This window comes from Nematolebias whitei, chromosome 1 (genome assembly GCF_014905685.2).
Source record: "Nematolebias whitei isolate Nwh7 chromosome 1, NemWhi1, whole genome shotgun sequence".
NCBI classification, from domain to species: Eukaryota; Metazoa; Chordata; class Actinopteri; order Cyprinodontiformes; family Rivulidae; genus Nematolebias; species Nematolebias whitei.
The window spans coordinates 79,456,915-79,472,395 of record NC_056498.1 but is presented as its reverse complement, the minus strand read 5'-3'; the positions used below and the strand labels follow the sequence as shown (position 1 = coordinate 79,472,395).

General features: G+C 42.3%; 1 protein-coding gene across 1 annotated transcript in view; it reads right to left on the bottom strand.

The window, feature by feature from the left end:
* Nucleotides 1-14,559, bottom strand: part of LOC119430764 (ras and Rab interactor 2) — a gene marked incomplete at its 5' end in the record, with an annotated part of 16,090 nt that extends 1,531 nt beyond the window's left edge. The window contains 4 exons of the mRNA XM_037698243.1: nt 2,310-2,473; nt 2,576-2,707; nt 2,814-3,122; nt 13,050-14,559. Of these exons, the coding sequence (XP_037554171.1) occupies nt 2,310-2,473; nt 2,576-2,707; nt 2,814-3,122; nt 13,050-14,559 (2,115 nt within the window). The remainder of the gene's footprint in view (nt 1-2,309; nt 2,474-2,575; nt 2,708-2,813; nt 3,123-13,049) is intronic.
* Between the last annotated feature and the right edge of the window lie 922 nt (nt 14,560-15,481).

Genomic DNA, 15,481 nt, shown 5'->3' with positions numbered 1-15,481 from the left:
GTATGTAGTTGAGCCCAGATTTGAGTGTGACTTGAGGGGTGAACCACAACCTAAAAGGTAATGTGTCAGTGGATAAGGAACCAAGTGGCACATTACCCTTTTTCAGTCTTTGGATCCTGTCCACAGCTGTCTGTTACCTGATGCTGGCATTCAGACTATAATTCTTTGCCAGCCACGTAAAAACCATGTTTTCACTCAGGCTGAATAAACCTCAGGAATTACAGCTGAGTCAAGCTCTATTGTTGGACATCATCTTGCCTTGCCTGTTCTGGACTCTGAAATCTGACCACGGCACCGACCCAGCTTCTGATTATTTTGACTACGTCTCCTGGATTATTCTCTGGATTTGGATCTTGATCTCTGACCAACGGTTCTCAACCCAAGCCTGTTCCACTGGACCTTCTCTCTGGATTTCCCCCAAAACTGCACTCTGTGTTCTCATTCTCTGCTGCTGCCAACTTACAGTTCTTGTCATCATTCTTCAGAACCAGCAGAAGGACTACACCTTGCTCTCGACTGTGAAGATCAGACCTGGGCCTGGAACCAGACCTCCACCAGTGGCAATTTATTAATAAATCTTTTTAACCATTCCTGATTTGTTTTGTTGTGCACGAATCCTAAAACCCACTCTTGTCATGGAGGTTCAATTGTGTCCTAATTACAGCCCAACCGATATATCGCAGTGTCCATTATACAAACAGGACTCCCTGCCCTGTCAACAGAACCGAGCGCCTCACCTACCGAACCGAACTGTGCGCACCCCCACCCACCCACCTGTTAGCACGCAATACAGGCGTGCTAGCTAAAAAGCTAAAGGCAGCACTCGTGTTGCTTCTTCCCACATGCTGGGTCCTCACACTGAACCCACCTCACCATCACTGAAAACTGTTGGTACAAACAGCGCACAGTTCAGATGTGTCTCTGTTCCACCCATCTACAAAAATCATGGACGAGATGAGTGCCCCGCCATGGCAAGTTATCTAGGATAAACACTGTATCGTTAGGGCTGACATTTTAGGGCCAATACAGGCATTTGGGGACATATTGGTATCTGTGATAATTGTCCAATGTGCCAATATAAACACTGGGAACAAGCTGTGTCCTTACTGGCAAAAGGCATAATTGTACAGTGTATCCAGCAGAGGGAGCATATGGACTACTTTCAAGTCATGGCGTTCACTTTAACTTTAACTTTCAGTTTCAGCACAACCAAAGCAGTGTGCAATACTGTGTAGTGTATTTTGTTGAACAGAGCATGGTGATTTTATTTTAACTGATCTGTTAAAAAAAAATCAATAATAAATTTTCTTCGATTCTCCAACCCGCTTGTCATTAGTTACGTTCCTCTCAAGTTAGCAAGCCAATGTTTTGATAACCTAGCATGCTATTGCCTTGTAAAACTTTACCCAGAACAATAAAGCTAATGTAGAGGTAAAATATATCAGTGCTAGTAACGTTACCTTTGTCATCCTCATTGAAATGCATTGTATGTCTGAAATCTTTACTTCTCTACAAATAAAAATCAACTCTGCTGCGATCAATAATAATTAGACTTTCACCATATGTGACTGACTGTTTAAACAATGAACAGGGAAGGATGTTTCTTTGCTTACTTTATATTTTTGTAACACTTGATAACTTTATGGTGAATAGTGGAGGATAGAAAATGTGAATGAACGTTAGGAAGACTGTTTTCATGAACAGTGCACCACTTGTAAACCTAGTGAGTGACTATAGTTAATTTAATTATAATTAAAGTGTGGATCTGATTAGCTTAGCTTCGTGGTTGCTAACAGCTGCACTAAATAAACAAACCCGCTCCACTCGCTGTTTTCTTAGATTGTTGGGGGGTGGGCAAAGATCAAAGATTTTCAGACATTATATCGGTTATCAGCAGTAGCCTCCCCCTCCCAATATTGGTATTAGCAATAGCCATAATTTCCATATATTTTGGGCTCAGTGATCAAAATGTCAAAAAGACAGTCCAATTTACTTTCTTTTTTTTTTTTTTTTTTAAGTGTGATGGACTTGTGACCTGAACAGGTCGCACAGTGATTGCTGGACATGGGCACCGACAATCCCCATGACACAAAATGGAAGAAGCAGGTAAAGATAATGGATGGATGAATGTTATTGTTGATCATAAGAACAAAATTTAGCTGATTTTAATGATAAATTATTTGCTTGCAACAAAAACCACTTCACAACAAATCTAACAAAAGTTGCAGGTCAACAAAATGACTGACAAAAGCTGAATCAGACCTACATAGCTGTCTGTGTGTGTGGTTGGGGGGTGTGCTTGCACTCACCTGAAAGTCGTCAACAGAGGGTGCAGAGCGCTGGGTGGTGCGTCGCTGGTGCCACTGGCGCAGCGTGTTTCTGGTTTCGGAGCTCAGGACTCTGGTTGCTCGAGTCTCCTGGAAATTCTTAATCAAGGACATGGCTCCGTAGGCACTGGTCAGGTAGTAACCACCTACATACATAAATGTAACGGTCATCAGAGTCAATAATCTTAGCTTTCACAAGAATTGTGCTTTTTGTTCAGAGTAAAAAGAGCTTATAATGGAGTTTCAACCTTCTCCGTGAAGCAGCGATGGGTCCAACAGCTCCATCATGTAGAGGATTTCGTTGTCTAGCTGAGGCATGTCACACTGGGCCAACACATAAGTCAGCATGGGCAAGAATTCATCAGCACCGTACAAACGACCTGTAACAAGGACACGGCCAGCCCCTCAGGTTTAATTTTATTAAACACAAACATCAGATTTCACTGAGAACACAGTAAAAACATGATGTTAATGTCAGATCTCTACCTGAGTTGTCCTCCATGATGGTGTAGATTAGTTTGCAGATTCTCAGCAGAGTGGTGACCTTCTTCTCTGGGTTGTACTGTTTATACATGACCTGAAACTTAGCTTTGATCTTGTCGATGGCCACAGAGTCAGGGGGCAATGTGTCGGCCACACCCAGTTCTTGTGGCTGCCGGGCCTTGTACAAAGACAGGTTGTCCTTCAGCTCCTGCCACATGCCGCTGTGCACCTGAAACTCGTGCAGCGCCACGCTCAACACTGGCTTCAGGGGCTTCAGGACGCACTTCACCATGGCCTTCTCCAGGACCTGGTCTACAGAGAGGAGGACATTGTTAACATATGGCAACAATTCAGGTCACATCATTTACAGGAGCATCTCAAAAATTATAATATCATGAAAAAGTTCCATATTTTTTATTAATTATTTCAGAAAGTGAAGCTCATGTATTACATAGATCCATTACACATAGAGTGAACTATTTCAAGCCATTATTGATTGTACTTTTCATGATTATAGCTTACAAATAAGGAATTGATTAATGTAGTAACTACTAATTAATAAACTACTACTAGTATGATTTGGCTACAAACTATATTTTAAACATTTGGAGACCATAAAGGGGGTGGCTGTGGTTGAGTGGTTAGAGCAGTCGTCCTCCAATGAAAGAGTTGGGGTTCTATTCCATCAGCAGTCACATGCTGAAGTGTCCCTCGGCAAGACACTGAACCCCTCATTGCCTCCAATGTGTGTCCCATCAGTGCATGAAAGTGATAAAGCTCTGATTAATCATGTATACAGTAGATCTAGTAGAGTGCTGTATGAATGGGTAAATGAGGGCACAGGTTGTGTTGTAAAGCGAAACCGTTTTATAAGAAACCATCCAGATGACCTGAATGAACTTTGTTGGATTATCTACCTGGATTACTGAGCATGAACTTTGATGTAGTGTAAAGAGCTTTGAGTATCTTAATAAGATAGAAAGGCACTATATAAGTACAGTACATTTACCATAAATTGTCATTTCAGTGTGGTCTGCACACATTCGCCTGTCCATTAACAAAACATGTTGAACAAACCACAACCACAGCACAATGGTTTAGTGGTTAGCACTGTTGCATCACAGCAAACAGATTCTGGGTTCAATCCCTGGTTTGGACCGGGGGTCTTTCTGTGTGAAGTTTGCATGTTCTCACAGTGCACATATAGGATTCTTTCAGGTACTACGACTAACAACGTGTGTTTGGTTTGTTGGTAACTATAACTTGTCGGCTAGGTGAATGTGAGACAGTGAAGGGTTGTTTGTCTCATTTGTCCCTACGTGTCATTGTGATGGACTGGAGATCTGTCCAGGGTGTCCCCTGTCTCTCACACAAAGACTGCTGAAGATAGACAGCAGCTCCCTGCAACCCAGAAAGGAGAAGCAGGGAAGAGAAAATGGATGGATGGTAGAAAAACTTAATTTACCTGCTCTGCTCTAGATTTTACAAACAATTCATTCTTGTAGCTCACATATTTAAGATGACAGAAACCATCCATCAATCATCCATCCATCCATTCATCCATCCATCATCTTTACCCACTTCTTCCTTTTCAAGTTATGGGCGTCACTGGTGCCCATATCCAGTTGTCACTGAGTGAGAGATGGGGAACACCCTGGACAGGTCTCCAGTCCATCACAGGGACACCCTGGACAGGTCTCCAGTCCACCAAAGGGACACATAGAGGCAAATGAGACAAACAACCATTCACTCACACCTAGGGACAATTTAGAGTTACTAATCAGTCTAACATGCATGTTTTTGGTCTGTTGGAGGAAACCGGAGTACCCGGAGAAAACCCACGCATGCATGGAGAGAACATGCAAACTCCACCTAGAAAGCTCGCCAGATGAGATTTGAACCAGCAACCTTCTCTCTGAGAGGTGTGCAGTGTAGAGCATCCTGTGCTCCAGCATCAACGTATGACATGGAGTCTGCACAGCTGCAGAATGAAAAGCTTTGCAGAGAGTGGTGAAGGCTGCACTGAAGACCGTTGGAGTCAGCCTCCCCACCATCACAGACATCTACACCTCCAGATGCAGGAAGAGGGCAACCTGCATCATGAAGGACCCCACTCACCCAGCACACACACACTTTTTGCCCCGCTCCCCTCAGGAAGGAGGTTGAGAAGCATTAAGTGTAGAAATACTAGACTGAGGAACAACTTCTACCCTGAGGCTGTTAGATTCATGAATCTCTAACCAGAATAATCACTGTGAAAAATCACATCATGTTGCTGCTGATCTGTTTCATGGTACTGCTGATCTGTTTCATGTTGCTGCTGATCTGTTTCATGGTGCTGCTGATCTGTTTCATGTTGCTGCTGATCTGTTTCATGTTGATGTGTTCATGCGTGCTCATCTGCTCACACAGACTCATGTTTGTGCTGCTGTTCGACGTAATGTTTTTATGTTATGAGTGCTTAGTGTATTTTTAGTTTATGTTTTTTCTTAGTTCATATCTTAGATGTTATTACTGTTTTTCTTATACATTTTATTGTTGGGGCAGCACGGTGGCGCAACTGGTAGAGCTGCTGCCTCTCAGCGAGCAGGTCCTTGGTTCAAACCCCGGTCCAGGGGCCTTTCTGGGTGGAGTTTGCATGTTATCTCCGTGCATGCGTGGGTTTTCTCCGGGTACTCCGGTTTCCTCCCACAGACCAAAAACATGCATGTCTGATTGGTAACTCTAAATTGTCCCTAGGTGTGAATGAGAGAGTGAATGGTTGTTTGTCTCGTTTGTCTCTGTGTGGCCCTGTGATGGACTTGCGACCCGTCCAGTGTGTACCCTGCCCCTCGCACAGTGATTGCTGGACATGGGCACCGGCGACCCCCGTGACCCAAAATGGAATAAACAGGTAAAGATAATGGATGGATGGATGGATGGATTTTATTGTTGGATGTAACTGGGACCCTGTGTACATAGTTTTGTTCCACCACATGTACCACATGAGGTGCAAATGACAATAAAGAAACTCTGACTTTGACTCGCTGAGAGGCGGTAGCTCTACCAGCTGAGCCACTGTGCTACTTAATAAGATCTCAAATATTAAAATCTGAGTGAAACAACACCCATATACGCCATTATAGCTCTATGTGCTGTTTTTTATAAATTTTATCTGAACAGAATGTTAAATGAAGAGAAACTGAATCCTAAGGCAGTCAGTGCTCCACATGTAGATGATCAAATTCTGTTTTAATTTCCAAATATAATCATAATACACATTGTATTTATACAGCCCCTTAGGAACAATGGGACCATCGCTCTAACATTTATACTGATGCAGATACCACGGGACTGTTAATAAAAACACTCCTGTTCAAACTTTAATGCCTGCTGGTTGTTTCCCCACATAACTTAAAACATCTGTAAACACCTGCCATGTAGTTAATAATCAGCTGATGTGTAGCAGGTCTGTAATAATTGCTATTAAACAGAAAATATGCTTATTTTCCCTCATTATAATCACAAATATTAATATAATTACAGTGTTTTTTAATGGGACTTTATGCTTTAATTAGAGCTGGTCCACATATTAATTTTCTGACATGTTCCCAGATGTGAGTTGTTTTTCTTTAATGCTCTCTGTTTATGACCCCGTTAGGTTCTGCTAGCTGGGACAGATATAAATAACCTACAAATTTTCTCAAAGCCTCGATAAAAGCCTTGTTTTGATTACAAAACAACGATTCGGCATGTTTTAAACTCACCACCACTTGAGGCGCTCAAGACGAGTGCAGGTAGATGAGAAGAACAAAGCTAACAACAGAATGAAGTCAGCTCTGTTACATTCATTCTGAGATTTTGCTTATGGAAACTTTAATTCCTCTTTTTCTGGATGTAAATTACTTTTTTTGGATGATTGTTTCCTCTAGTGTTGGATGCTGTGCAGCTGGAAGGATTTTTATGAAAACTTTTTTTAGTTTTGGACATGTGTTATGATGCGTAACCATAACAACAAGATGTTTTTTACAAGTGGGAGCAGCTGATTAACATCTCAAAAGCTAAAATAATATCTCAGCTAGAGCCCCAAATCTCAAATGAGTTGAAAAGGAGATGCCGTAGATGCATTCCCATCTCCTTGCCAGCCGTGCTCGAGTGCCTGGCCACTGAGATCCTGAAAATGGCAGGAAACGTGGCTAGTGACAGCAGAAGGAGGGATCAACCCCCAACACCTGCAACTGGCTGTACGAAGTGACGAGGAGCTTGGTAGGCTGCTGGGAGAAGTGGTCATCGCTTTGGGAGGAGTTCTGCTCAGCATTCGGGCAAAAAATAAGTTCAGCCAAAAGCTGCCAGCAGTGCATCAAAGTCAGATATGTACAATTCACTGGTTGTGCACGTTGGAGTCCATTCGCATGAGCGTATAGTTGCTGCGCAGACAGAAGCGTCTCCACACAGCAACAGAGTCAACATTAGCCTTCATGAGCTCAGTTCTAGCAATCCAGCACACTATGAGATCATTGGAGGGGAACCAAACCACAGCAGTGCTGAATCTGGAGCACTGCCGGCGCTGCTGGATCCTCCAGAAAACAGAGGTCAGCAGTTATTTTAGCTGAGCACATCTGCAGACGTCTACTTTGCACATCAGCTGACATTCAGTGTCTGCCATCTGCAAAGCTAAGGCACCCCTCCCTTTCCCCACAGAGGAGAGTTTTTCCACATCTGATGTTTCTGCTGAATGTGGAGCTGACACTGCAGGAAAACAAGGCTTGTGGCACCCATTTACCTGCAGCGCACTCACTTCCTTATTGCTCCGCGGTGATTGAAACTTATCAGTGGGTGACTCTGCAACTGTTTTTTCTGCCATGCTGCTTGCTGGCACTGATAAAGAAACAGTGACTTGATTTATTGTAGCTAAAACTGTCAGTCAGATAAAGGAAATATTCCAGGGTGAGACTATAGCCATCTCTTGGCTACAGTCTCTTGTTTTACTGGAAACAACCTTCCTCCTATCATTCTCTTTTAGCCAGCATAGCTAAAATGTTACTGGAAACTTCTCACAATCAAACACTACTGACAAATATCTCTAGGGAGAGGCGGAACAAACAGTTTCATGACAGTAAATCTGCACCAATAACTCCTGACACTTTTACAGTTAGGGAAAGAGGACAAAATGTTTTCTAGGAAATCCACAACACAAGATTGCTGATGAGCGATGTGCGTGCAGTTTGACTGTCTCGTTATGAAAACACCCGGAGTACGTTCTTTCCCTGAAGTTGCTGTTTGAAAAGCAGAATAAATAAATAAGAATAAGTTTTGACAAGGAGCAACTCTCCAACTGAAACTATCCCCAGTCTTCTACCTGGATTATTGAGCATGCATCAGGATATCCCCAGTCTTCAACGATCAGGGCCTACACGAAGTGGTCCACACTGAAGTACTGCTGAACAATTTGGCAAGGCAGACTAATGTATTGGACAGAAATATGACCTGTGTTGCCTGTTCTAATAAAATATCTACCATGGCTCATACAGCAGATCAAATTACAGCTGGTTTTAAAAGAATGATGCCCACACACTTCATTGATTTTGTCCAGGGATAGAATCACCTCCAACTGGACCACAGAGACATACATTCAGAGAGATTCAGAGATTATTTATTGTCATTCGCACCTCATGTGATACATGTGGTGGAACGAAATTGTGTAAACAGGGTCCAAGTTACATCAAACAATAAAATGTAAAAGATAAACAGTAATAAGATCTAAGATATGAACTAAAAAAACATTAACTAAATATACACTAAGCACTTCTAGCATAAAAACAATATGTCGAACAGCAGCACGAACATGAGTCTGTGTGAGCAGATGAGCACGAATAAACACAGCAACATGAAACAGATCAGCAGCAACATGAAACAGATCAGCAGCAACATGATGTGATTTTTCACAGTGATTAATCTGGTTAGAGATTCATGAGTCTAACAGCCTCAGGGTGTACCTAGTGGTTCTACACTTAATGCTCCTTGACCTCCTTCCTGAATGGAGCGGGTCAAAAACTGTATGTGCTGGGTGAGTGGGGTCCTTCATGATGCATTTTTTTTATTTACCCTTTATTTATCCAGGTAGTCTCATTAAGCCACGAGAACTCATTTTATAGAGAGACCTGTTTTGGGAACAGATGGTGGGAGTTAAGGGCCTTGCTCAGGGACCCAGAGTGGGGCGAATGAGGGTAGAGGCAGGTGTGGATGTTCCACCTTTTCCACCCACATTTGAATGTTGACGGTACCAGGAGTTGAACCTATGACTTTCCGATCACAGGCCCATTTTCTAACCTCTGTGCCACCACTCCCCCACAGGTGGCCCTCTTCCTGCATCTGGAGGTGTAGATGTCTGTGTGTGTACATGAAGGTGGCCTGTCCTGACCAGTCACTTCTTTTTAATATCACGTGGAGAGGTTAGCTTCTACAGGTTTCTTAGCTTGCTGAAACCTAATATGAAAATGGACTATGGCAAGCAGAAAGGTCAATCGTAGCAATAATTGGATGAATTTTAGCTAGAAAATGTTGGGAAACCAAAATGAAGGATTTTGCTACCAATTTCTCAAGATTAATAACTTTACTTTGTAAAGTATTATTATATGTAGAATGTGTTTTACAAACAAGTCTGATTCATGGATCTTCCAATGTCCAGGATTTAAAGGATAGCACAGCAGTGCTAGTCTACTGGGGGAGCTGTAGTTTCTGGACAGTAAGTTGGGACTTGTTCTCAGGTCTCTGGTTACTCAGGTCCTGTTACAAACTCACAGTACAGCTCTTGTGCTGTGAGAGGTACTGGCATGTTTAGTTCTCCGTCAGACATTTGCTGCACTGATTCTGTTGCGCGTACCGTATGGTCTAGGACTCTTGTTTTTCCTTGAACTGTGAATCAGTGCCCTGAGATGACTTCTGTTGTGACTTGGCGCTCTATAAATAAACTGAATTGAAACTGAATTGAAATTGAACTGAAGAATCAGGAACAACGAAAACATGCAGAATCTGTTCAAGGAAGACTTTCACAGATATCCAGCACAGGCAATCAAATACAAATACCTTGTGCCATGGGACTATCCACATGATATAAACTTCCTCTCTACTTTAAGCAGGGGCGTGCACAGACATTTTTGTGAGGCAGGTGCTCAATTAGAAAAAAGGGCCCTTTGTGTGTCTCATGGAAACACTGGCTGCATTAGTAGTGAGAGATTTATTACAGGCACATCTTTTACATTGGGAATAACTAGTTCTAATCAATAACCATATACTGTCTGATGCAGATGTTTATTACTATTCAGCACTCAACAGAGTGGTTTCTGTAACTATCAAACTGGCAATAATAGAACAAAGAACAACAACAACACATTGTGTATTCTTTAGTGTTAATAAAATAACCATTTAAAATTCAAGTTTACACACAAACTATCTCATTGATAAAAACAAGTGTGGGGATGAAAGAGCTCATTATAGATACTGTAGTTTGTCCCTTAAAATGACTCTGGTGTTGACTCTGACATGTCTTCATCATCTTTCTCCTCTTCATCTTTACTAATTCTCTCCTGATTAATCTACTAGCACCGTTGTATTCTAAGCATGTTAATGATGTTTATTTGGACCTTGTAGATGTTGTTTTTCTTTTTCACTTTGTGGTGCTTTGTTATGTACTTTTGTTGCATGATTTGGTATTTGTTTGTTTGTTTGTTTGTTTTTTGTCGAGTTGAGACGGTTCTTCCCATCCTGAGCATTTCATTGCATACTTGACCTTGTATTGATCTGAATATAACAATAAACAGTCCTCTGTAGCTGCTGCTAGTTTGATCTAGGAGAGCAGAGTGTTGCTTCCCCAGACTTTTACATACAATGTGGCGGCTGTGGCTGAGTGGTTAGAGCAGTCGTCCTCCAATGCAAGAGTTGGGGGTTCAATCCCACCAGCAGTCATATGCTGAAGTGTCCCTGGGCAAGACACTGAACCCCTCATTGCCTCCAATGTGTGTCTCATCGATTTATGAATGTGATATAAAGCACTGATTATTCTTTGTATAGCTCTAGTAGAGTGCTTATGAAGGGCACAGATTGTCATTTAAAGAGCCTTGAGTGTCTTTATAAGATAGAAAGGTGCTGTATAAGTACAGTCCATTGACCATTATTATTATTGTTATCATTATACACCTGTTGTATATGATAATAAAGGTTTAACGGCGCAGGACTAGACTTTCTTCATAAAATTGATGCAGGTGAAGTTAGAACTTCAGCATCTGAGGTTGAGGGACATCCACTCGTTTTGTTTGCTAGCTGCTGGTTAGCCGTCACCAGGGCTCTGGTGAGCAGAAGAGCAGAGGAGAATATTGTTGAAGTTTCGCTCCTGCATCTCGCCTCTGTGTCTAACTGCCTTGCATGCAGTGTGTTCACGTTGAGAGAGGCATGACACAGGACTGCTGCAGGCCTGTGCGGTCAGGCATATTGTGTATTTTGGTAGTATATTGTATGCTTTTTAATCCAGATATACCACCATAGGCCACATACTGTACATTGTAAAAAAAATAGGTATAAAGGTGCTCATGCCTGGTCCAGAGGGCAAAAGGCAGGTGGTCCAGCACCACCTGAAGTCTGTGCACGTCCCTGAAACAGAGACCCCTGTGAAGCAGAATGCTACGGGGGGACCTGCCGCTGATTCTCACTCACTGATTGGATAGAGAAAAAAAACTGAAGTTGGAGTACAACATTGAAAAATGTGACCGACAGCCATCCAGATGAATCTGGGCCAGCAGGCTTTTGAGCTGAACAGACAAAGCTCTTTGAAACTGACAACTTGTGCAACACTTACCAGAATTTAACCCGCGGCATTTCTCTGCGAGTCAGTCCCATGGAAATGAGGTCATTCACAACTCGGGCATGAAAGTATGCCACATGCCAGTGTGATGAGTGGGAACTGTGATTTAATTCTGTTCACTGGGTTGTTTTATAAAATATGAAAATATGTTATTGAGTCCTCAAATGATTTAACAGACAGCTTTTATTGTAATTAAACTAAAACTCACATTCTAACCCTTTAACCTTGTTCCTGACATGAAACCCACAAGAATTGGGGTTTTATTTATTTTCTTTATCATTTCAGAAAACATAATATTCTTGAAATCTTTGAGGGGGAAAATCACAGTTTGGTTTGTTCTGACCTGAGAGCGGTGCTTCCCTTGATCCAGAATAATTTGATACTTATATCAATTAATTGAACTGAAGAAGTAGGTTTTCCAAAAAATGTAAATTTGCTGTAATTGAGTTGTTAAAGCAGGAAGAAGCAGAACACTAGCTGAAAACCAAAGATAGCAAAATGCTTGCTAAGGTAACAAAACACTAACTTTTAAAGAAAAGTAGCTAAAAGTCATGCTTAACAAGTAAAAGGATCTAATTTTTAGCTGAAAGAAGAAAAAAAATGCTTCTTAGTAGCCCTTTTTAAAGCTTTAACTAATTTTCTGATACTTTTAGCCAGACTTTTTGCTACTTTTAGTTCATCTTTTATTAAGTAAGTATTATGCTACTTTTAGCTTTAAGCTAGGTCAGTAAAACAGGTTGGTGTAGTCCTGAGATAGATCCCTCTTTGTGCTTATGTTTACATGTTACTCTGTCCATTCACTCAGTCTTGGCCTAAATGACTCAGACTTCTCTTCCGGCAGGTGTGTGTGTGTGTGTGGCTGTGTGTGCTTTCTTTTCTAAGGCCTCTTTGAGCAAATTGTAAGCTCTAGCAGCACACACACAAAGAAATGCAGTCGTACGATTTGCACTTTGTTTCTGTATATCAGCGGTACGTGACCCAACAGTTATGATTAATGTCTGCATTCAGCTGCTTAAATGTAGTTTTCCAATGCTACAATGCGGAAGTGAAACTGCTAGATGGGCATTAAATACATTTCCACAATATGATTTTACATGACATCCACTTCACGCTATCACACGTGAATGAGTCATGCTACATTCTGAGTTGACTGTGAGGTCATAGTGTTTAAAATATGGAGCATTTGGAACTGAACAGAGCTGCAACGTCAGTGGAAATCTCTCAAGAATAAAAAAAAAACTTTTCCCCCAAATGACTGTAATTATTTTCTTGTTGACTCAGACTTTCAGAGTGAGGCAAGAAGATGATTTCCAACATGTGTGCCAGAGCTGGTAAAACCAGTGAAGTAACAAAATAACGCATAGCTAGAACTACAGAGAAGAACTTTTTCATTTCAAACTTACCAATCTGGTCTTCGGGGACGAGGCTCTCGATCGATGGCTCCATCTCTGAGCTCTGCCGCAGATAGCTCTTCATCTGAGTGATAAACTGACGTACAGTCTGCAACAGCTCCAGACCAGAGGTATAGCTCTGCCACGCCTGGGTGCCAGCACCCTCACTCATGTAGCTGATATACTCCTGAACCAGGGAGCCAAAGTACGTGCTTTTATCCTTGGACAGCTCACGCACTTTGCGGACTGCTCTCTTCTCTGGTGTCAGGAGAGAGTTAAAAACACTGCTCATTTTGCGAAGGTTTCCTCGCAGGGCCTTCTGGATGACCACTGTGCTGGCACTTGAACGTCTTCTTGTGCTGCAACCTGGTGGTAGGATGGTAAGGTCCTGGTCCTGGTCTTGTTCCTGATCGCTCTCAAGGCTGATGCCAAAGATGGACACTTCTTCGTCCTCGTCATCATTGTCATCATCGAGGTTGATGCTGCTGAAACACAGGTGAGATGGCGGGAGGGAAAGAGGGAGCTGGTTGTTGAAGTCATCCATAGTGGGGGGGCTGGAATCATGCAGAGGAGGGATAAAGTAGGCTGAACTCTGCAAAATATCCAGGGAATCTGAGGAATCTGTGGAGAGGCTCATGTCACTCATCCACTGGCTGGACACACTACATCCTTCCAAAACTTCTCCCACAGTTAAGTTTTCTGTATGCTTGTCTACAGGTGTTAGGGAAGCTTTTGAGGGGCTGTATGAGTCTTGTATTGAGGATCTAACTACATTTTGCCTTGACAAATTGGTCCTACGAATGGCAACCTCATTTGGCTTGTCCTCTAAGGCCAAATAGCATTGAGCATCCTCATAACTGGCTGATGATAATGAGACTTTGGATTGGCGTGGAGAAGAAGACAGAGATGTCAAAGAGAGGGGCATGGGTTGCTGGGGAATGGATGGGAGGGCGCTGATGCTACATGTCCTGGATAGTGATGTTGAGAGGCTGGTACTAAATGAGGATCCAAGACTAGAAAGAGGTTTGCTCTGCTTGTCCTCCTCCTCTTTGGGATCGTTGATCCAGGCAACTTTTACAGGCATGTTTTGCTGTTGGACAGGTGGTGCAGAGCACTGAGAGTGAAGTTGAAGCAGAAATGGAGGAGATGGTAGGAACTGTGTCACACTTTCTCCAGCACTTAGTCTCTGGTTGCTACTAGTTTGTGCATTATCAGAAGAGCTTCCACAAAGGCTCTGTATATGTCTTTGAGCTGACTGGGCTTTGTCACACCGGTCTGACCTACAGACCTGAAGATATTCAGAACCTGAGTCCTGATCTTCAGTGTTGGTGGTTTTTATGTCGGACTTTTCCCTCAGGCCTGGTTTTGCTGTCTCAGAGGTGTTGAAAGAGATGTGCTGCTTGCCACCGTCTGGCTGGTGGACCTTTATGAACAGAGGGTTAATGAAGCACAGTGCTCCTTTGGACTGACTGTACTCCAGCTCAGACGGGGTGCGAGTTTGAAGCCGAGAGCACAACAGGAACGTTGATGAGGAGACTGGTTTCTGGGAAAGTGGGTGAGGTCTGTGAGGGGCTGCCGTCCTGAACAGTGAAACTGAGTTCTTCCTGCTGCACAACTGAGCATTTCACAACCCTGTGTAATAGTGACAAAGAAGATTTCAGCTGTTAGACACTCGTATAAGCCAAATCCTCATTTATAGTGGAACTATTTTAAGACTTTATCTTTGTAAACATTCAAACTCTACATTCAAACTCTACATTATGTCGCCTTTGCTGTTAATATCAGCAATGTGAATGTAATTTTATTGTTGACAGTGTTGAAGAATAGGGACACCACTGCTTCATAATCTACCACTGAACCAACTAGCAGAGAGAAAGGTTTGGATAGCAGCTAATTGAAGCTGCAGTTTGTCGTCTATGATAATGAAGCTGTTGCAGCTGAACTATAAGAAGTGTCTCAGATGTCTTTGGGTGATTTGCTTTGTCCATGCATTGAGGCACATACCTACTGAGATCATTTTACAGTGTTAACAGATTAGCTGCACACTGTTTAACAGCTCAGGAACATCAGGTGACTGTATGACACATGACTGACAACACAATTACTTTGAAAAAACAAGATGAGTTTGTACCACTTGTACCAGAAATGATCCGTGGCATAGGCAGTATAGGCAAATACTAAGGGTGCCGTCCATCCAGGGGTGCCGCAAACAAGGAAAGAAAAAAGTGACTTCCAATAATCTTATTAAAATGAATAGATACTATTATATCCTAATATAAACTATCACATGAATTTAGCTGCATAGCAAAGCATCTTATATACTACACTATTAATAACAACAACAGTCCTTAGCTCGCTCACAGAGTTATATAAAACACTAGAGGACGCACTGGTCATATGACCTTGTGATTTACAGGTGTAACGGCCGCCATTAACAGAATGCC